General features: G+C 37.1%; 1 protein-coding gene across 4 annotated transcripts in view; it reads right to left on the bottom strand.

Annotated features, from left to right (window-relative positions):
- MARK1 (microtubule affinity regulating kinase 1) overlaps positions 1 to 19,481 on the bottom strand; it is a 57,458-nt gene that overhangs the window by 5,465 nt on the left and 32,512 nt on the right. For 3 of the 4 annotated variants that reach the window (XM_056486243.1, XM_056486248.1, XM_056486246.1), the window contains 10 exons: positions 19,064 to 19,120; positions 15,196 to 15,432; positions 14,988 to 15,107; positions 10,832 to 10,931; positions 10,109 to 10,221; positions 8,727 to 8,880; positions 7,482 to 7,675; positions 4,837 to 4,937; positions 2,514 to 2,672; positions 1,492 to 1,746 (listed from right to left, as the gene is read on the bottom strand). In XM_056486243.1, coding sequence (XP_056342218.1) covers positions 1,492 to 1,746; positions 2,514 to 2,672; positions 4,837 to 4,937; positions 7,482 to 7,675; positions 8,727 to 8,880; positions 10,109 to 10,221; positions 10,832 to 10,931; positions 14,988 to 15,107; positions 15,196 to 15,432; positions 19,064 to 19,120 — 1,490 coding nt within the window. The remainder of the gene's footprint in view (positions 1 to 1,491; positions 1,747 to 2,513; positions 2,673 to 4,836; positions 4,938 to 7,481; positions 7,676 to 8,726; positions 8,881 to 10,108; positions 10,222 to 10,831; positions 10,932 to 14,987; positions 15,108 to 15,195; positions 15,433 to 19,063; positions 19,121 to 19,481) is intronic. The other variant, XM_056486245.1, reaches the window with a different exon arrangement.

The raw sequence follows: 19,481 nt of genomic DNA, 5'->3' as shown, positions 1-19,481 counted from the left end.
ATATATCAATTTAGGATATCTTAATTCTAAACAGTTTAAATATTATTTTAATATTTTAAGAAAATGAAAATATTATCTCTTTGATCTAACTCTTAAAAACAAAGTCAAGATACCATTCCTTCCAAAAAAACATGGAGATGATTACACAAAAAACCAGCCTGTACTCTTGAAATTGATTAATTACTCAACAGAAAATACCTTTCTTCCCATTTAGAAATCTACACTGACAACAGTTGACTAGCTCTGCTGTAATATTTTTTTCTTTTTAAAATCAGAGAACAATTCTCTCCTTGCAACTATATAATTGCTGGAGATACCAGTAATGGAGGATCACTGTCCTGTATGTTCAAATTTCTGGAAAAAGAAAATAATTAATACACTTTTTTCTTTTTAAGTCTTTATAGGAGGAGCTATTACTTAGACACATACAGATGCACTACCAGCTCACCAGGTATAATCAATTTTGTGAGGAATATCACTACATTTCCATCTTTCTCTCTTCTCTTCCCTTGTTGTATCACCTTAGGCAATTCATGATATTTTACTCACAAATTTGCAACTACGAGCGTAACCAAACTTTTGATTTATCTTTTTTCCCCCTGCACACAAATGATAGAATTCAGTGTGCAACAGCCTGATTCAGCAAGGGAAAGAGATTTCCAGGATGTAATTGTGTTGTAAAACTAGGAATAATGCATTATGGACACATCCATAAACAGGCTTGAGAATTAATAGACAAATCACTGGTAGAAAGAGGCAAACTGAAAAATTAAGTCCCCTTTTGGGAAAGCTCTTGTGACTGCTATGCCAACAGTCACTTAATCTTGAGATGTGTATTTGAAAAATCTCTCTCAGCACCTGTCTTCACATTATTGCTGATAGCATCATCCCAGGAATGAATGCAGATCCAGGATGTGTGGGTTTTCTTCTTTCAGAAATCTGAACTTATATTTGAAGAAGCTGGTGACATAATAAAACAGGCTGTATCATACTGAAATACTATTATTTCCACACTTCCAGACTTCTGCCTGCTTCTGACTTCTCATTTATTCAGATTTTAGAATTACCTGAAATAACTTGTGAATACCTACTCCTTTCAAGCACAGCAATAAAATTATTACAAATATAGCCCTTGCAACAAACTGCATCCAATTTAAAGAGTAGAATATTGTTAACACTAAATGACTCATTTTGAAGACACTCTTTTCAGTATTTAAATGAATTTATTCTAATTTAATTGTATCACAGCTGTGAAAGAGGAGCAAAAGCCCCTTTTGAGCAGCGCTCTCTTGCTCCTTTAAGATAAAGAAGCAGAATACCTGATCAAACAATGGTTACAATATATCCACAAAAGTGAAACAAGGCAGATTCTGGAAGGAACACACCAACCAAGCAGCGTTCTAACTAAATTTATATTTCCTCTAAGCTGGAAAATTCAATGAAGGCTGGGCTTTTGCAGTCCCTTTTTCCCTTGACCCTGGAGGTACCAACCTGCGAACGAACTTGGAGGTGATCTTGCTGATGATGCCGGTGGAGGTGCCCCTCCTGGCGTGCGCGAAGGCGCCGCTCTCGTGGGAGGGCGAGGCGGGCGGGCCGTTGTAGGTGGCGTTGCGCCGCTCCCGCAGCTGCTCCCCGTGGAACGTGCTGCGGCTGGAGCTGCCCCGGGGAAAGCGGGTCCGGTCTGGAGTGCTGGTGCTAATGCTGTGAGCAGATGGGGAGGCAGCAGGCACTCTTGGAGTTGCACTGCTGGGAAAACACAAGCGTAAATAACGAGAAACACCAGGCTAAAAGCCCTCCTACATGACAACTGTTTCTTGAAGATGGGAGAGAAACACCGCTCTTTATTCTTTTGAAAATCTGAATGTGCTACTGGTTTGCTTTTAGGATTCATACTCAGTTTGATTTTACAATGAAAATATCTCTAGATTATTTCTATCTCATGTATTAGAGCTGTTAAAAAAAAGTATACATAGATAAAAGGACAAAAGGAAAAAGGTAGAAAAGTCTGTAGCACGATCTGAAAGCGTCCCCAGCTCTCTTCTTCTGGAGAAATGTGTTCATTAATATCCTTAACACAAGCACTCCCAAAAAACTCTATGGATATTTCTTAAGTCATAACCTGACAGAAAGAAGTGTATAAAGCTATTCAGGCAGTTGATAGTAAGAATAACTATACCATGGTGCTTTTAGACACCAGCGAGCTTAGCATCCTACAAATCAGAAGGGTTAACATTCCGGTATTTCATTTCAATTTACGGCGGCCCACGTTGTACAGTCCCATTTAACGCAGTCAAACTTTTAACTACTTAAGTTTTCTAGAAGTTTCCAGAGGGAGGCAGTCAAGGAATTTCTTTATGCAAACGTGTGCTATGAACAAAATCAGCTTTAAATCATCTGTAATACCCACAATACTTGAGCAAGCTCCTGTGTGAAACCAGAACACAACGTGGCACTTTGAGGTCTGTCACAAACTGAAGTGCACAGCAATAAAGACGTGCCCATCAATCTGTTACCTTGGTCTGTAAGCTTCAGTACCATCTTTGATGGTTGGCAGTGTGACTTTGATAGGGTGACCAGAGGCAGACATAGACTTTTGATGCCGAGGGCGTGTGGAGACAGAGGCCACTGCAGAGCCTGCAGAGGATGTGCTGCTCGCAGACATTTCTGTCAGGCTTTTCCATGGGAGCAAGGCAGCAGGGATGGACAAATGACAAGGGAAAAGAAAGGTTAGTGTAAAACCCCTTATAAAAAAAAAGAGAGAAAATTAACTAATTTATTCTTTTAGAACTCAGCAATGCTGCTTAAATAAACAGAAGACTGAATGACCAGGCCACCTTAGACAGCTAAAGTACAGAATACAGAATTCTAAGAAAATTATGTTCATCCATAAATGAATTCTCCAAATATGTTAAGTTAGGCCTTTTCATTCCTCCCAAGATTAAAGCTTACACACACATTATTCAAAGTAATGAAGAAAGACTACAACGAATACAAGGACATAAAAAATACTGAAACAGAAATTCACAAATAGTTAAATAGACTGATTAAATAGACTCTCCTTTCATGAATACCCTTATTTGCAGCTAAAACAAAGATCTAAAACATGAAACATTTGGAACCGCTGTCACATTATCACTTGGAAGTGACTGGTTTTTAGAGGACCAATTTGTCCTCCAGACACTGCTGGGCTGAGTCAACCATTTCAAAGTACAGTTCCTTCTATCAGTACTTTTATTTCTCCTTCTTTAAGTGGCAAGAAAGATGGAAGTTGTGGCAAAACTATTGTGCCATTAATTTTTAAAACAAAAGCCAAATTAAGGCAAAATACAGCTTTGCCTCTACAAGCATAAGTGAAATTGCATTAATAATGTATTAGCAACTGGAGTCCCACAGCTAAATAATATCTGTAGCAAAGAGGTAAAGACTTCAGATGAATAATTTGATGACACAAGACATTCAGCTGTACCAAATCCAAATTCAACTGCAACACAATATCTTGCAGGAAAGGCAAATACTACAGCGCAAAAGAAAATTATTTCTGATTTTTCAGAATATGCTCAAAGAAATGAGCACAGTTTTCACTGCACTCATGAAAGAAACAGGAACTAAGAACTTTCAATATGAAGAGAAAATCAGCTGTAAAACAGAAAACATTGAAAAGAATCCCTTTTCTTTACAGTGTTTTATGTATTAAATCTCTTGAAAGAAAAGTATCTTTGTCAGACCCAAAAAAACATGGTAATATATATAATAAACCTCTATCTAAAAAACATGTTGTTATCTGCTTTTTTTTTTCAAAAAAGGATTGTTACTACCTTTGTTCAAATATTTGAAAGTACACACAAAAATTTGGGAGAACACTTTTGAAAGCACCCATCCAATAATTTGAAATTAAAATGAAATTAAGGAAGTACATTAAAAAGCAGAAAACTAATTTAAAATGTTTAATTAAACAGTTGTCTTTTACATGTTCCACAGCTCATCATTTTACTGTAAATGAACAACCCCGTATTCTCTTATTTCTCATTTTAATGATGTATAAGTTTTATGCATAATTTAAAAATTCAAACATTATAACAGAAAACAAAAGAAAACTAGTTTACTAGACTATGCTATTTTGTGCCACTAATTTTTTGTTCATTTTACAGTAACTGCTGTATTTGAATAGCTTGAAAAGCATCAGAGTAAGAACTGTTACTTGATTCTTGGGAAAAAAAAAATAAAATCCAGTTTTTATTACTCTCCATTAAAGCCAGTATTTATTTTTCAGTCAAGTACAGGGGTTAAATAATACCAGGGATGAAGAAAAGATTTTTAGAAAGATTGTCAGTGTTAAACACAATACTACTTAACAAAACATACTAAACTGAACTTCATTGTCATCCCACAAACAGACACAAGCTGGTTACCATCACTATGAAAATACTGCTTCAGCCAAAATCTTATATTGAAAACAATCGATAAATTTTAACCATTTCAGCTTTTTGAGTGGCTGGGGGGAAATGAAAAAGGATCAGGCTACACTGTCAGAGTAATCCATCTGAAGGTCTCCACAGCACAAATGCCCACTAAGCAATTAGATGTTAGCACAGTTACTTCATCCTGTGTTGGAAGACAACCGTCAGCAATCAATGTGATCCCATGAAAAAAAGCAAAGGCTGACTGACACATTTAGCTTAAAATACCGTCACAAAGAAGCAGCAGTGGAAGATGAAAACATACACCTGGACTTTATGCATTTCAAAGTGTGATTCATAATGGTAGTCTGCATAACCTGCTTCTTCTGTGCTTCAGTTCTTGTACCCAAACTAATAAACAAGGAAAGTTGAACAATACCTGTTGTCCTTCCCATTCTGTATTGCAGAATAGCGATCTGAAGAGCGTTCACAAACGTAAGTGTTCCTCCTTGTCATTCCACTACCAGAAAACACATTATTCTAGAAGAGAATTAAGACTAAAGTTAAATGAAATGCTTTCTTCCTGTATATCATGTTGTACAAAAATCTAAGCATTGGAAGAAGCAAAATCAGAACAGTGCTTCAGCCACTTATGTACATTGTTAATGCTTTCAAATGTACTAAGTCAGCCTGTCAACACAAATCATTTATATCATCAGCTGTTTTTTCCAGTAGCTCATTCACTATCTCATTACTGCACCATTGAGAATACACTGAGAGAGCACAAGGAAGTTTAATTTTGCTGACACACTTTACTAAGTATTATTATACAATTCCTGTATTATTTGTCCCTGGGATCAAACTGGGATCCCAGAGAACACACCTATGATTGGCTGAAAGGCTTTCCTGCACAGTATAATATTCCAACGAGGGCTCCAGTTTGCTGCCCTGTCAAAAGAGCTTTCAAGAGGAAAATGGAAATACTATAAATCTATGTCAGTCAACCCAGTAATTACGATGCAGATAACATGGCAAATACATCTTGTTGCAAAAATACTGATGGTATTTCTTTGTTACTAATTTCAGTTTGGATAGACTTCAATAAAATAAGCACAAACATACTCTCCTTCCCTACCAAGTACAGGTTAGCTGCTGAAGGCTTAGCTTTAGTACATGACATACAATTCTCACTTTTGAATACACTACATACTGTGTTTGGGGTGGTAGAGGTTGCACTGTGCTAACATTACATTCTGATGCCTGGTGGCAAAAGATTTCAAATACCCTAGACTTAGGTACTGTAGGACATCATGAACTCTGTAAGATTTACTATGTTTAGGTCTCCCTCATCTACAGTTTTTCAGCATTAATATGACCCCAAAGAGACCACTCAATAAACTGTTTTAAGGCCTAACTGTAAGGAAGATTAAAAACTGCAATAATTGTTTCTGAAATTAAAACTCTCCTGAGTTACAAAAATATGACTGAAGGTGATAAATATTTTTTCAAGTAAGTCTGCCATTCTGGACATCATGTTACTTCCAAAGTTACACAAGAATATTTTAAAATTATCCACAATAAATTAGCATTTTTCACTTTAAATGTTTCTGTTTTAAACAAAAATATTCACTGTGTAAGCTGTTCAACCTTCAACTACTATTGTAATATCAGACACTAATATTCCCTAATCATGCCCATCACAAAGCCTAAGTCCCCAAAATAGTAACAGAGCTAAAAATGCACAAGTATTGAAGCCATTAGCAAGTAAATCAATTTCTCATTCTTCATAGTAAAGATACTCCATTTAATCAGTCCTTACAAAGCAGAGAGATGCTTTGTGACATATCAGCTTGTACCACACACGATTCAAACCAGCTTTGGGGCAATGTAGTTTTGGGAAAGCTCAGATATGAAATCTAACCTTAGAAACTCAAAGTTCCTACATGCAATCCACACAGCTATAATTTCAAAGACATCTGCAGGGGTGGAGAGACAACAACTCTACTTAAAATTTAAAAAAAATAAATTAGAGCATGCACAGATGTATTGTGGACAGACTGCAAAACATTAGGAGATAGATGAACTTCAGCTTTTATTCTGCTGTCAGAAAATTCTAACAGAAATGCACATCATCTTTCCAGAATATCCAAGATGGGAGCACACAGAATCCCAAAGGACAATGAGAATTCCTGCTGCCAGTCTACTGTACTAAAAGATGGCAAGAGTCTTTGTGTTAAATAGACCATGTCTCCTAAAAAGCACAAAGTATACTTGAATCTTAGATCATGATTCATGCATTTTTTTTTCTCCCCACATGACCTCTTGCTCCTAAGTAGCTGTTGAAACACCATGAAGTATTTTTTCACTGTGAATCCTAAACCCCAATTTTACTGCATAGGAACTACCAAAAGGCAAAACAGATGCTTTCACATTAGAAGAAACATAAAAGGTGTTTGAGGCAGTAATATGACAGCTTACAGAACTGTGAATATCATAACAGAAGCATTAAGAAATTATTAATTTGCTAGTTCAGTTCCTTAATACAACAGCCTGGTTATAAATCATATCACCAGGCACGCACACAAGGGAACGAGTGGGCTGTTTCCCCTCATCTCACTCCATTTCTGTATGAAGTGGTTTCAGAGAACCAAATCGTCAAATTTACAGAGAAAGTTCGTGAGAGATATTATGTAAGATTAATCAGATGAAATCTCTGAATCAGAGGTCCCTTGACTTCCCTGTAGATAGACAAGAATTAGAAACCAGAAAAAGAGAACTCTATATTGGCTCCATTCTTATGTTCTTGCCTTAAATATCCAGTACTTTTCTTGACAGAAACTGAAGTTTGCCCAAGTGCAGACATTCTCATGTTTACTGTTATGTTACTGTTAGAAAAGTACAGCTGGGGGGAAAATGAAAGGTTTATTTTAAAAAGCATCTACCGTAGCCTATTTCTGTCTGCCAGTAAGTTACCAGAAATAGACTTAGTGGCTTATTCAGTACCCATTATGTCTATAGTAATCTTGTGCTGCACACTGTGTTTAAATAGGGAAAAATAACAAGTCAAAAGCACACCCAACTCACACTGGTAACTGCACTTGACTTCTTTCTTTCTGGACCCACAAGTGGACTTGCAGCCATCTCTCCTTTGGATCCCACTGTAGTGCTGCCGAGTTTACGTGAGACATCCTTGTCCCAGTCTTCTTTCTGTTCACTTTCCACACTGTTTGCCTGAGACCTTTTTGTGTACGACACAGCAGGAGGAATTGAGGGGCCAACTGCCAAATAAAAATAGAATTAATAAAGATCTAAAAATAATCACTGCATTTTTCTTGGCCAAAGTAGTCTAAATATAATTCCCAAGTCCAAAAAAAGCATTTGAACAGCTATGACAGCAAACTCAGTACACAGACCAACCTACTAAATCGAGCTGTGACAGCCTGTGTTCTTTTTGCCCACTCCCTCTTCACTTCCAAGTTGCAGTTCAGAATTACTTCCCATTCCCCATCAATATGTAAAACCTAGAAGAGCATTTTAATTCTCATTTTAAATCCATGGAATTTGTACAATATTATGAAAAAAAGGTTAAATTGTATTTAACAAATTCTTTAAAGTACTTTTTGCTGCATACCTTTTCCTCTACAATGAAAGATTATTTCCTCCTGAAAATCCTAGGCCTACTTTGTTTACAAGCATGTTTATACTTGGAAAATATCATAGTTCTTTTCCCCTCATCATTTTTTAAAATGTTTTGGGAAAACTCCTATCAGTAGATTTTTACATCCCTTTGAAATAAAACCACATCATAAGAAAAATGCAGAAAACAAAAATGTAAATTAGGCAGAGAAAATGGCCAAACATCTTAGAAATATTTATTGCAATTTAACAGGTGAGGAAAAAAAAAAATCTTTCATTTAATATTTTAAATATGTATTCCTTTTTGATAGAAGCACTTTCACCTGAAAATGTTTCTTGAATACTTGGTAAAATTGTTGTCTCTTGGAAGCAAACAATTTGGCCCCACAGCCAAATGGAATAATAAAATAACTGGTTTGCTGCCTTTGGGGTTACCCAGAGCAATAGCTGCCATTAGTTCCTAAACAGAAAACACCCTCAGTGTCTCATTCAGTGAATCAACCAAGTAACAAGCCCAAAGAATTAAATCCGCGAGGTGCATGGATCCAGATTTACCATGGAAACCTTCACACAGAGACAAATCACCATGGGCTACACAGCAAAAGCACAGAGTGGGGGCCCTGCCAGGCTCACAGAACCCTGCCCATTCCCCCTAAGAGGCCTGAAGTTCCCTTGTTGGAGTGCCATGCCCACCGTGGTCGCTGAAGCGCCGCTGTTTCTGGTTGGTGGAGATGCTCCGCTGCACCTTCAGGTGAGCGGGCGACTGCACCGAGCTGTTGTTGAGGTCGCTGCTGGGACGAGACCTCTGACCCAAGTTGCTGCTGGACAGGGAATCACCTGCTTCAAACTACAAGGAAAATGGGTTTTCAAAGCATAAAGAACATAAATTCAACACTACTGATACTTTTATAGCATTACAAAGCAGAAAGTTCCAATCAAAGGCATTTTTTTAAATTTTACGTTGTATCCAGAGTTGAATATTCTTCAAGATTCATTTTATCACTTCATCTGTGCTTTAAAAACACATAGCTAAAGCTACATAGTTAATGAATGCAAAAACAAAATTAGAAGAATCTTGACAGAAACAAAACTGGTACTATTACAAAACCAAAGCCACAGAATGGCTTTCCCTGCCTTTTTTATTTTAAAGCCTAAGAGCATTCATAGCTCCAGAACAATTTTAAAAAGCATTGGACTGAGTCAGAAGAACTAAAAAAGCAAGTACTGACTAAAGGATTCTTTATGGCTTTCAAAACATCTTTATAAGGTCTGTAACTCAGCCCCTGATTTGTTGGTATTTAAGAAGCCTAAGTTCTATGTAAGAGCAGAGGAAAAGACAAATATCCTCTTCCAAGCAATTTGAGCCAAAATGATTTTAGACAGATTCCCTCCATACTCTGCCATCACAAGGGAATTCTGGCTCAGATGTGAGAAAATGCACTCAAGGATGCACATATCAGATCTACACTTCCTTGGAATTGAAGGAAGGCCAACGAAGCAGCAGGGAAAAAATTCCTTCAAAAAGGAATGCAGTGATTTTTTCTTGAAAAATCCACGTGGTCCCAAAAGATGTACAGATCCTTCTAGTTCCAAAACAATCACAAGATTTTCTGCCACAAATTCATGAATTACTACAATACAATAACTTATTGAATAATTCAATATACTATAAAAAAGTACATGAGTAAAAAAGGATGAGCACATTTCTGAGAAATAAAGGATGTCACATCTGAGTAGCCAGAAAAAGAATTACTATTAACTATTTCAGATTTTAACTGAAAACACACACAACAAAAAGAAAACTCAGCACTTAGAAGCCATGGCATTTCAGATTAACAGCCAGCTTTTTAAAGATGCAATTCAACACATTTACAAGAAAACCTGAACATACTGGAGATTTAATTTATTCCTTCTTATGGGACCTAGCAAGATACCCAAGAAGATATGAAAAGGGAAAGACATTTATAAGTTAGCAATCACAATTTAAAAAGAAAAGTTACAAAATAAATTAATAAAAACATCATTCATCCCAGCAACATATGAAGGCCAAACCAGAAAATGTAAACAGCACTTACTTCAGGTGGTTTTCTACCTAGAAGCAGGTAAGTAGCCATGACTTCATCGTACTTTTGGTTTACTAAAGATTCATGGATTTCTTCTCTTGAAAAGCCCATTGTGACCATAATGTCTAGAAGTAAAAAGAGACAGATATATCAGCAAAATAAGTGTTTGGGTTTACTGACAACTTAAGAACACGGAAAATAAAAAAGCAGCCTTATAATTTACAAGTAACTAAGATTCAACTCAACCCACGGAGGATTTTTTGCTGTGCAAAAATAGAAAATGCTACAAACTCCTCTCTTTCATTGTTATATTCATCTTGAATACTCCCAACTATATTATACAACTCTTAACTAATTTATACAACATTCAGTGTTATTCAACAACAAATAAAGCACTGGCAAATAGAAACCATGAATAGTTACTGGGCCAAAACAGTAACTTTCTCTAACCCCAGCAGGCAAGAAGTATTGCCCTCATAACAAAATCTGTCTTCTTCAGTCTGTTAAATTCTGTCTTATTTGTCTTTTGCTGTGCTTGTAGATTGATGTCAGCTCAGTGGAGTCACAACAGCAGTTACAAGGAGGCCATTGTAATGGAATTTCTCATCTGAATAAAAATAATGCATTTTACTTGTATAATGAGATTGTAGGTAAAATGCATTAAGAGCTTTCATTTGCCTTCCAAGATCAACCTGCCTGTGCCCACCAGATGCAATATCTTTCTCAAAGTCTCACCTATTCTTTTGGTGTCATTGAAATCTGGTTCAGGCTCAGTATATGGCTTTAGTTCTTCTTCTTCATGGCCAACATTCATCCACCGATCCTTCATGATTTGCTAAGAAAAGAAAAGAGCTTTAGGCCAACATGCCCTTTACCACACCCCATTACACTTGTGCTAGCTTGTCTGCTGAAAAGCAATTTAAGGTTCATAATAATCTGAATGCTGCTCTTTCCCTTACACCTTTTCTCCTCACATCTTATTTTTCTTTTATCTTTCACATCCTTATGGTCCTTTAAGTTCATTCCTCCTATTCACCATTCCCTATACAATCATCCTGCCTAAAATATCAGAAAAACCACTGAAAATGTTTCATTTTGTACCCTTCACTTCCACTGGCTCCTTATCTCATTTTGCCCCATGACTGACACTCAGGTGCTCCTCCTGGTTAACATCCTAAGATGTTAATACAATACCACCTCTATCATGATAAAGAGCGCCTTTAAATAATAGCAAAAGAAGTGTTTACAAACTAAGGAATAATTCAGGAATGTGCTGATGCTTCCTACAGTCATTAGTTTCAAGATCATCATGCCAACTGGTCATTTTTTCCTATGGATCTTCTCACTGCACTTGACCTAAATATGTTTCCAAGTTTGGCCGGAGGGAGAAATGCTTCTTAACTCCCTCTGTGCCATGCAACTGTTTACTTCAAAAATTTCTCCTGCTCTCTTTGGAAAATTTCAGTCTGTTGTGGCCTGGATCTTTTTGTAGGCCTTCAAGATTGATTGTCTGGAATCCCTAACCATCACAATTTTTCCTTAAGGGCATATTCATCTTTAAACAGCTAAAATAATTTTCCCTCCTACAGCAACAGGCACACATGTCTCTTCAGGGACAGATGCTAATACTGCTCACTCATGGACGCAAGAATGAAACAAGTGCCAGCAAATCAAGTTTCCCACAGGCTCCAAATATGCCTTGCAAACAATGAATTAAGATATTTCTCACAAAGAGCCAAAGACTCAATTTTCCATTGATATAACCAAATTCTTGTATGTAGTAGCTGCTGCCAAATTACAGACCCCAATAGCTGTACCCTTACAAGAACAATACAGAATTTTGTGCCAATTAACATTTTGCTGACAATAACACTTAAAGATTTGTTCTATCATGGAATTGATTTTTTGGCTTCTGAGGGGATTCTTTATTGTGAACACATACTGCTATACTGCATTTTGACACAGAGCATGAGTCTACTTGGCAACAGACTTGGATTAGGTATTTGTAGCATTGCAGGAACAGGAGAGTCTCCCTGAAGAGTAATATGCAGTCTCTGCAATCATAATTTTTTAAACATACTGTTAAATAAATCTGAAGTTCAAGCACGATGAAATAGATGACAAATCACTGCTCAAATTCCACCTTCCTTTCTTTACCCTTCTTGAATTAACCAGCAAGCCTGAAAATTCCCACTTATAGTTGCTCATGTCTCTTCAGTAGGTGGATCTAGAGGTCAATGTAATCCACTCTGTTCCCATCTACATTTCTGCTGGCTTCTGTCTTTTAAATACATGATCTCAGAGGCACACTGAGTTATTGTACAACTCTTAAACAGGCTCTTACAATTAAGCATTTTGAAGCGACACAAACAATCCAATTCCAGGATCAATACTACATTTGTGTAAGTTCTGCTGGGCTTTCAGTCAGCTGATTAAAAACCAGCAGCCTTGGTCAGAATATTTAGACATCTGACCCAAACTGCACTTCTTAAACATCAACTCAAACTAAATTTCAATCAACTAGATATTATTGATGAGTTTTTCCTCAATTTTGAGGAAAACTATCTAATAAAAATCTGGTCTGGCTCAAGTCTCATCTGTGTCAAAATTATTTTGCCTTATTATACTCTGTAAGCATGAATCTGCCCTGGAGAAATTCCAGAGCAACACTATGCAAAAGAATTAAAGACTAGTAGAGAGGGAAAGATTAATTTGTTGAAATCCTGACAGTTAAGAGATATTTTCTAACAGTACATTTTCCCCATCACTTCCTGGGAAGATTTACTGGTTTGTATCAAAATTTTCTTGTTTCTAAAATGTTTCTTCTTGGCTGGAACAAGAAAAAATCTAGAGGAACCATTCTAATAAAGATTTGCCTGGTCCTTAGCAGAGGACAAGTGCTAAACCTAACCCATATGGTACTGGTCCTGTGTGGATCTCAGCTTTGATGCTGATGTCACTGACAAACATCCTTTTGGATGGTCTGCCAAAAACATGCATGGGAACTGAGGTGGTGTATGGCTGGGACTGAGCAAATAATCAAAAGACAAAGCACAAAAAAATCCCTCCCACCTAAGATGATATCATCTTTCCACTTTTAGAAGCTTCCAACAAATTTATACTTTCATTCTAAACATATACTTTTAGAAGTGTTCAGACAGAAATTTCTTTCCAAACCACATACCACACTTTTTAATTCAGCGAATGTGATTTCAGGAATATTCCTTTAAACAAAAATGTTGTGATGCCTCTCTTTCTCCCCCTCAGGTTAGCACACTGAACAATGTCTGTAATCAGTATTTTGGAACTGGCTCAAGACCCTTGGTCATACATAGAACTCCTCACTCTCTTCCACACAATCTGACTGCCTTGTCCTTTCGGCGAGGCTGCTATCCAACACCTCTCTCCAGGGACAGGAAGGAACTTTACAAGAACTGGATAACACTACAATACCTAGAATGAAAGTGAAATTAAATTTGAAGACAAACTGCTGAAATTCCAGAGGAAAATTCAGTAAAAGAAAAAATTATTTCCCTAAAACCTATACATGACACAGGTAAACAGTGATCTTTGAAGTGACTACATGCTTATCATTATGTCCTTTAGACAGTAATCACAGAATATAATGAGCACATGTCAGTAAAGCAGAAGCCATCATTCACTATTCTCTTCAGCACAGACTTTATTCAACTTAAAACTATTTATAAAAAGCCATAAACCAGGATCAGCTTGGATTGAGTTGCATGCAGACAGAGCTCAGTGAGTGCATGCTTCCTTGCACAGGTAGCCTCAATGCCAGGAAGCATAAGTCATGCCACTGCAAACAAAAAGCTGCTTAAATGGGATTTATTCTCTGGAACACATCCACTGCTGCACAAGTATGTGTAGAAAGATGAAACAAAAGTCCCTAGTGATTAACTCATGCAAATACTATTTTAAAAGTATTCTATTTATCTTCTGCTCTACTTTTATCTCTATGGTAAGTAGATGTTATTTAAAAAAATCCCTCCCTTTTAAAGAATTCACACAATAGAACCAGGCAGCTTTTAGAGTGAACTCTACACCAATTATTTGTTAAATATCAGCTGTGCAGCAAGTACTATCCAATAAAACAAGACTGAACAAAACAGCCCCTAAAAAAATACTGAAACTTTTAGACACCTTACAAGTTGTACACAGATATTCTCTGCATCCCATGAAAAGAGAATCTAATTTATTAACAACAACAATCACAACTCATCACAAATCCCTAAAACAGATTTTACCAGAGAGACATGGCAGGAATTATTATACATAGATTTCCCAACTATGCAGAAACAAAGGCACCAGAAGAGGGAGAAGAAAGGCTTGAACAGAAATAACTAGCCATTAGTAGCTTATCATTCACAGAGTTCTTAGTGCTTACACATATTATGGCACTAAAAGAAATAAAAAACTCCACATTTTTCCATCAGCTAGCTACTCTTCTTGCACCTATCCTTTTTAAGAAGTCATGAAAATGGCCAGTTAAAAAAGCTTATGGTACTGCCTGCTGTTAGTCTTGTTTTTCTGAAAAACTCCAGGAAGATATTTACAATCTTGTCCCTCTTTCCACAGATTTTGAACTAGCTCCATTATCTAACTGAGACAAGTGGGAACAGTTTGCACTTTGAAATGCTCTTAATTTAGTTGTTAGTCAGCTGCAATTAAGGTTAGATTTTCATTGATTAACACTTTCCATTTTCAAGCTGCACTGTTTCTGGGACATTTCCTATTTTTTTTTAGCAAGACTTTTGGGCCCTTAAAACAGGAAGAAAGTATCTATCCTGAAAAATTAAGAAATCTCAAACAACGGTTGTATTTTATTCTTTCTTAATTTGAACCCCGATTTTTCCAAGACAAAATGACTTACTTCCAAGCTGCCTCGTTTGATTGGATTCAGTACTAGTAGCTTCTTCAGTAGATTTTCACAGTCTGTGGACATATAGAATGGAATGCGGTACTTCCCCCTCAGTACTCGCTCCCTCAGCTCCTGCAAAATAAGAGTTAAAAAGATGAGCTTCTGATGACACAGAAGACTGAAAGCCAGCAGAAGCCAAGCTTTCATGTTGTAACTGTACCTTTAGATTCTGACCATCAAATGGCAGAGATCCGCTCACTAGTGTGTACAAAATCACCCCAAGGCTCCACACATCCACTTCAGGGCCATCGTATTTCTTCCCTTGGAAAAGTTCAGGAGCGGCGTAAGGCGGGCTGCCGCAAAACGTGTCCAGTTTGTTACCAACCGTGAACTCGTTACTAAACCCAAAGTCTGCAATTTTAATGTTCATATCTGAATCAAGTAGAAGGTTTTCTGCCTAAGAGGAAAATAAAAGAGGAAGAGGACAATTATTGTATCAGAATAAGCATATATATATATAGTACAAGGTATCCTTTATCAATAAATATAAATACGTCTTTTCTGCCTCTTTCTTGCAGAATAAACTAATCCTCCAAGTATGTTACAAGGACTGAAAATCAGCAGCATTGAAGAAAATATAACTACGAAAAGGAGCTAAACAAATTTCAAAGTCAGCTAGTGAATCAACTATGAACAGCTAGTGAATCAATTATGAAAATTTTCTGGAAGATATAACTTAGATCAGCTTTAGAGTGAAGTATGCAGACATCTCAGAATAGCAGTTGAAGCTTTTGACAGGTTCATGCCAATTTCTGATGCCAAAGAGAGTAAATCTAATCCTAGACATCATCTATCATTATAGCAGAGTAAATGTTAGAAGGAAGACTTACACTGTACCTTAGCATTCTGTACCAAAAAACCCTCCTCCTTTTATTATTAGTGTTTGCTTCAGCAACAGCAACACCAAGATGTCAACACTCAAGTATTTAATTCTTTTCACAGAGAATGTATTCTATACATCTAAGATGAACTTCTGTGCAGCAATAATGTAAATGCAATAAATCATATATACATAAATGCAAGTGTACAGGTACCTGGAGAGTCAGTAAACAGTATCTCATATTTAGTATCATGGATAGGTAAGAAGATTAAAAGGGGAAATTACAGAAATACTAATTATTGGGGAAATAAAGTGATTTCTTAAAATGCAAGGATGCTGTGCACCGAGTGCAACAGAACTGGGCAATGTTTATTTATCTAACTGTGTCTCAGCTCCTGATCTGCATGCCAGCAACAAAAGACAGCACCAAGCAGTGCAGGAATCCTACTTTTTCAACAAGAGGCCAGACATTAACCAGAGTAGAGGGTTCACCTTACTGCCAAACAAGTTTTATAGCAGAGATCTCTCATCAGATGCTGTGCTCAGAATTGAGCCCAGAAAATGTAAAAATGCTTCAGCTCACAATCAGAGAAGCAGCCATCTAATTGTCAGCTGATTTGTTTAAAAGGGTAAACATGATTTGTCTGGGTTTGAGTTTATTTTTAATAATTTCACTTAGACACAGTGAACTACCAGTACATCAAGCCAATAGCTGAACAACAGAATGTAGCCTTTATCAGGAGTAAAATACAGCCCATTTTTACAAACTCTATCCTGGAAAATATTTTATTTTTCCAATTCATGACCTGTAATCCCAGCTGGTTCCAGCTGATGTGCCTGCAGACAGACTCACAGAGCTGTTTTCCAGATCTGACAGCCTTGTACACTACTTCACAAAGACTTCATTTTCCTTGTCATGAAAACAGTACTGTCAGTGCAGCTGCTCTGTGATTACAATAGTCCTACTAGTTCAACAGTACTCTGCTACCCAAGTGCCCCATGCTTTCAGGTTCCTTACTTCAAACAAAAACACCAAAAGACCTTTCTAATATGCCAAATAAAAAATGATGCTCTTGTTGATTACATGTTCAGAGCAAGAAATATGAACTGAAAAGATAAGCTCTGTACATCACAGGATGAGCAAAACTGGAACTGGTTACAGCCCTTTCAAACAAGTTGTTCATAATTACAAAGCAAAAAGGAGACAATTCTTCTACCAGAATAGTCTGGACAAACTTGCATATTTTCTTGAACTGGATCTCTCCAGTTCAGTCTGAAATAACTTGCAAATAATAGCATTTACCCTGTTATTAAAGCCAAAACCTCGTATCAAAAATACCCGAAGTGGTGCTAGACCTCTGCCTTGTTGTGCTGCAATATCAATTGCTCAATGTGCTGATACCACGGAGAGTCAACCAAAGCAGGTGACAATGCAGACACCACTTTAAAGTTGCTTTTTCCTTCTCTGCAGCTCCATGAGAACAGTTTTAAACGAGACAGAGATGTCATATCACTTAGGAAGAAGAGATGAAGCAAAAACACCTCCTCAAAGCCACACATTTAGCTTTTTTTCCTTTGGAAAATGTATTTTTCATCAGCTAGGCTGACTGGCTCTCAATCACACTTTACTCTGAACTTTTCAAATGAGTCTAGCATAACTCCAGCCAAGAGAAGACAGAGAGAAAAAAAATCAAATAGAAGTTATTTTGTAGCCTGCCTGGCTGTATTGCAAATAGGAAGGAGATCAGCAGCAGACTCCTCGTGGCAGGTAGTTCCCTGTGCAAATGCTGAAAAGCTGTTTTGCATAGGCTTGAGAGCATGGCCTGTGAGCTGTGCGTGTGCCATGGAACTAAGAAATGGAAGAAAGGTAGAGGCTTTAAGGGGCTCTGGGAGAAAGAGCAAAATGCAGGATGCTGAGTAACTGCAGGGGTTAATGCAGCAAGATTCAGTCACATAGCTGGGCTGAAGGAGTCAGAGCTAGATAAGCATGAGGAGGTGGCTGGCTCCCTACTCCCAGCCCAGTGTGGGACCCAGAGAACCAGTGAAGGGCTCGTCCTGGCTGGCCAAGAGGTCCCTAGGTGCAGCCTTCTGCAAAGCTCAACAGCAGTGGCTGAAGTAAGCTCCAGGGAGCTTGACAAAACATTCATAGGCTCCAAATCATCAGGCAAGATGTGGAGGCATTTTTTTTAATCAAGATTTCAGAGAGATCCAACCCTTTTCCTCCCTTGCATTCTGACTTCAGAGTGCTGGGCAGGCACCTCCACCATCAGATAACAACACTACTGGGGCAGGGACAGCTCAGCAGAGAAGGATGTATTTATCATCCATCCTCAAGTGCACAAGCAGGAGCTGGCAGACTGGCAGGTATCAGGGAACAGACTTGTAAGAATGAGGCTGAAAGAATGCTGCAGTGCATTATAAGATAAGACAAAAGATACTGGTGGAAATAAACCCCTTAGGAATTATTCAACCTCGGCTTTTCACAAGTATTCAGATACACTAGTAAGAATGAACCTGAACCTGAAAGTGTTTTCGTTGTAAATGGTCAAAGCAACAGCACAAGACAGCTTTTAAGTGAGGATGATGTCCAAGTCCCATGATGCCTAAACTTGGCATGAAGACAATGTCAGGCAAAGCTTAGGTTGTACCTGCATTTGCTGAACTCTTAATATAGTCTGGTGGATTACACAGATAGATTACTAAAAAGGATCAAAAATAACAATAAAAAAAATAAATTAAACTGATTTGTTTTCTCTTAATTGATTTTTCCTGCCCAAATTAAACACTAGAATATAAACCAGAGACTCAAGAGGATTAAAAACCAAGGAAAGAAGACTGTTTTATGTATCTTTGCAATATACTTTAACCGAAAATATTTTAATTAAGTAATGATGACTGGTATCAACTGATCTTTTGCAGCTTCACTGTGTAGATACCAGCATGACAGCAGGTAAAATTCTTTGGAGAGCATGTCTTTTTCTTAAAGCCAAAACCGGAATGAAAGTAACACATGTTCTATTCTTGTCTCTCCCCTCTTCCAAAAGGCAAGCTGCATTACTTTTGTGCTTCAGGAAATTGAGAGCAAAATATAAGTGATAGTTCCTTCATTCACATGTTTGAGGCATTCACAGACAGTGGCAAGGACTAATATATAGAATAAAATTAAGTCTGTATGATAGGCAGCAAAAAGTAAAATGTAAAGACATACCTTAAGATCACGATGAACTATGCATTTTTGATGACAATACTGTACAGCAGATACAATCTGAAACACCAAAATGAAATATTTTATTTCAACTCCACTGTAAGATTTTTGCATATAATGCAGCAATTTTGTTTCCTGATTCACAAGAATGCAAGAAATGAATAAATAAAGTGTTTATCTTAAAAATACTCATCTAAGTTTCTTTCATTACAGCTTAAATAATAAAACTAAAAAGTCCCTATAATCAGCTCATTTTCCTACTAAAAAGAAGTTTAATACACACCACTCAAGATAAATGGAGAAACATATTTTTAAATGCAAATAACCCAATAGCAATAACTACTGAAAGGAAATTAATCCACCCTTCAAGCCAATAGCCTGATACATCATCTCAGATTTTATCTTCTAAAATATCTACTGC

This window comes from Oenanthe melanoleuca, chromosome 3 (genome assembly GCF_029582105.1).
Source record: "Oenanthe melanoleuca isolate GR-GAL-2019-014 chromosome 3, OMel1.0, whole genome shotgun sequence".
In the NCBI taxonomy this organism is placed as follows: Eukaryota; Metazoa; Chordata; class Aves; order Passeriformes; family Muscicapidae; genus Oenanthe; species Oenanthe melanoleuca.
The sequence above is the reverse complement of the archived record's forward strand: the minus strand, read 5'-3'. Positions and strand labels throughout refer to the sequence as shown.